The sequence below is a fragment of the Buceros rhinoceros genome, unplaced genomic scaffold, assembly GCF_000710305.1.
Source record: "Buceros rhinoceros silvestris isolate BGI_N320 unplaced genomic scaffold, ASM71030v1 scaffold18299, whole genome shotgun sequence".
NCBI lineage: Eukaryota > Metazoa > Chordata > Aves > Bucerotiformes > Bucerotidae > Buceros > Buceros rhinoceros.
The window spans coordinates 8,081-11,423 of NW_010433493.1; the positions used below are offsets into that span (position 1 = coordinate 8,081).

Below are 3,343 nucleotides of genomic sequence, written 5' to 3' on the forward strand. Positions count from 1 at the left end.
GGTGGAGCGCTGGCACCACATGAGAGGTGCTGGGGCTGCCGGGCCTCCCAGCCTCCCGGCAGCTCTTTCCGACAGCCTCGCAGAGCAGAGGAAAGGTGGTGCTGGAGGTGCTGGCTGGTGAGTCAGAACACCTTCTGGCAGACTGGTGTCCTGTGCTGGGAAGGGTTTGGATCACAGGGCATGAAAAAGGGTGGGCAGGGGTTTCGTGATCTGGGCAGAGTTCCTGCGCCAGGGACTGCGGCTGCCTGGGCAGCTCCCTTCGGATGATTTGAATCAGGGGAAACGGATGGACAGAGCATTGGGAGCAACCGGCATTTGTCTTATTAAGGAGATGAGGTGGTGCTGGGTTATCTGGAAGCTCTGTATCGCAGAGGGGTCAGGGCGGATTCCCCGTAGCACACAGGAGCTGCCAGATGGTTTGTAACCTGCCAGCAGCATCTGTCACAGCCCAGCTGTGCTCGTGTTATCCTCTGCTTGTATCCTGGAAGCAGCGGTGCTTCCCTCGGGAGGAGTTAGGGATCCAGTTGGCCCATCACTTCAGAAAGACTCGCTTGCCAGCTTCGTGTTTTCATCTCTGCAGCCGCCTTATCTGCAGCTTTGCCTGGGGATTTCTCAGGAGCCGATGGGGTCTGTGGGCACCCCTCCGCTTCTCTCGGTCTGTCACACGGGCTGGCAGTCTGCACACAAGTCATGGTCCAGCTTGGTTTGCTCCTGCTTGCTTGGCCCTGAGCCAGAGCAGGGTGGGATCTCTCCTCTTTGTAGCCCCCCTCGTCTTTCTGCCTGTGGGAGATGAGCTTTGCTGGAATGTAATGGAGGATGATGAGCCTCATGGGTTAGTCCAGCTGCACCGACAGCCCGAGGCTTTTGGCCCTCCCATGACACTTGGGCTGGGAAATCGCTTCTGTGCAGCAAAGCGATGAGGAAGAAGCCGGGAAGACAACCCGTCTCAGAGCTGAACCTCTTGGCTTCTCTTGCAGACTTGCGTCATCCGTGCCTGGGATCTGAGCAAACCTCTGCTCTTCTGCCCAGCTATGAACACGGCCATGTGGGAGCATCCCATCACAGCTCGGCAGGTGGAGCAGCTGAAAGGCTTTGGCTACACCGAGATCCCTTGTGTGGTGAAGAAACTGGTGTGTGGAGATGAAGGTCAGCCCATTCCCCTGTCTTGCGGCTCTTCTTATCTCTCTTATCCTTATCCCGGGGCATTTTTTTGCCGTGTGGCCTTCAACATGCTGAGCTGCAGGAGGGGAGCAGGTGCTCGCTGCTAAGGTTCATACAGCCACAACCGAAGCTTCGCCCTGGGCTTGCTGCTCTCTGTTATTCTTGGTCATTAATTTTTAATTACTCGTAAGACACCATCCAAGCCAGGCTTTCAAAGGAGCCGTTAGATAGGCCTGATACCTAACAGCAACACTCCTTCAAGAGGGCAGGAGATCAAAGAGAAGGCGGGCGCTGCAGTGAGCGTTATCAGCCTGGGATTGGGGTGTCCTGACCTTGACCTCTGCTGGGGCCCTGGGCTCTTTGCATCGGGCCTCAGTTCCTCCTCTCCACCGCTGGGATAATATCTGATCCCCGCGCGCAGGCGCGTTGCAGCCGCGGCCCAGGGCGTAGCTGGACGGGCACTTAACGTTTGTTGTTGGCTGTTGCCTCGGTAACTTTTGAGCTTCCCAGCTGAGTTTTGGTTTGGGGTTTTTGACACCAGGCTGAAGTGAAAGGGCGGGGGGGAGTGCGGGAGGAAAACTTGTCACGCGCAGTTTCCAAAGTCTGAGCTTGCAGTGCTAAGAAATGCTGCTGAAATGGTCTCATTGTCATCTGAGGAGCTGCTTTAAATGGAGGTAGTTTGACTTTGGGGAGGTTTTGAGGAGGGTTTTTCTACAAGTCATTTGGGTGAATGGATTCGTTGTTTATCAACATTTTCTTGGACCAATTGTCTGTAAAACCTCACCCCATCCTCCCCATAGTAACCTGCACAGTAGGATGCTCATATCTGTGTCTAACAACCCCGACTCCAGCAGGATTTTAACTGCTCTGTCAGTTCAGTCCACAGGCTGCCGCCAGGACGGGGTGTTAAAATGTTCTTCACGGTTCAGTTCTAGGGCTGGCTCAGCCTCTGAGTTCTTAGGTAGGTGCAATGCTTCCAGAGAATGGTTTTCGGGAACTGAAGACTAGGAAATATTTACAGCTGGGTAAGTGTCGTCAAGGAACTCGGCTATCGGTTGAAATGTCCTGGACCATTATGCCTCTGCTGGGATTTTAGACCTGATGACATCAAGTGGCTTATGTACTTGTCGTAGCATTAAGGGAAGACGCCCAGAAGAGGTCATGCTGCGCAGGCGTTTTGGCAGAGGTGGACAGGCCATCTGGCTTCTTGGTCTTTTATTTTTTCCCTTCATCTTTTCTCGTCTGGATCCAGATCTCTGATCCTGGGGGGAGCAGCCGAGTGCCTCACGAAGGGCCACGGGCCTGTTTGTGCACCTGAGGCAGAGCCACGGTGGCAATGTCATCCCTCCTTCCCCGATCGGAGATGGAAAAGGGCCGCGTGAGTTGACTCACCAGCACAAATGGATGGGCGTTGGATGATGACCTTGAGTTCCACCTCCTGCCGCTCTGCCCTGCCCCTTCCCTGGGGGCTGCCGCCCTCGCGGCAGGGATGTGTGAGCCACGGGAGCAGAACTGCTGTGGTTTGTGGCTCGGAGCAAGCTCAGCGCTCACTTCGGACGACTCAGCAGTCGTCTGGGAGCTGCTTCGTGTCCAGTTCAGCCATCTCTACTGAGAACAAACTCCTGGAGGAGCTTGTAGGAGAGGGATGGGGCAGTAGGAGCCACATCTGACTGGACTCTGCTTGTGTTGGTGAGTCAATTCACAACAGGATTTTCCTGTTGGCAAACACCAGGGTTTTCCTGGCAGTAGGGAGGAAAATGATGGCAAAGGGGTCGTTGTGGTTTAACCCCAGCCAGCAGCTAAGCCCCATGCAACCACTGGCCCACTAGCCCCCGCCTGAGAGTCAAGATAAAGTTTAATAATTGAAACAAAGAAAGAATAATATAGATTGTAATGAAAAGGAAAACAATAAAGAGAGATAAATAAAACCCAAGAAAGACGAGCGATGCCAATGAAAACAATTGCTCACCACCAACCGACCAATGCCCGAGCAGCAGCAACCCAACCAGCCCTCCCCCTAGTTTTATTGCTGAGCATGATGTCATACGGGCTGGAATGTCCCTGGGGGGGGTCACTTGGGGTCAGCTATCGTGGCTGTGTCCCCTCCCAGCTTCTCGTGCACCCCCAGCCCACTCGCTGGTGGGTGGGGTGAGGAGCAGAGCAGCCCTTGAATCGGCGTACG

General features: G+C 54.6%; 1 protein-coding gene across 1 annotated transcript in view; it reads left to right on the forward strand.

Moving 5' to 3' along the window:
* PPCDC (phosphopantothenoylcysteine decarboxylase) overlaps positions 1-3,343 on the forward strand; it is a 12,852-nt gene that overhangs the window by 6,886 nt on the left and 2,623 nt on the right. The window contains exon 5 of the mRNA XM_010144141.1: positions 978-1,146. Within this exon, the coding sequence (XP_010142443.1) occupies positions 978-1,146 (169 nt within the window). The remainder of the gene's footprint in view (positions 1-977; positions 1,147-3,343) is intronic.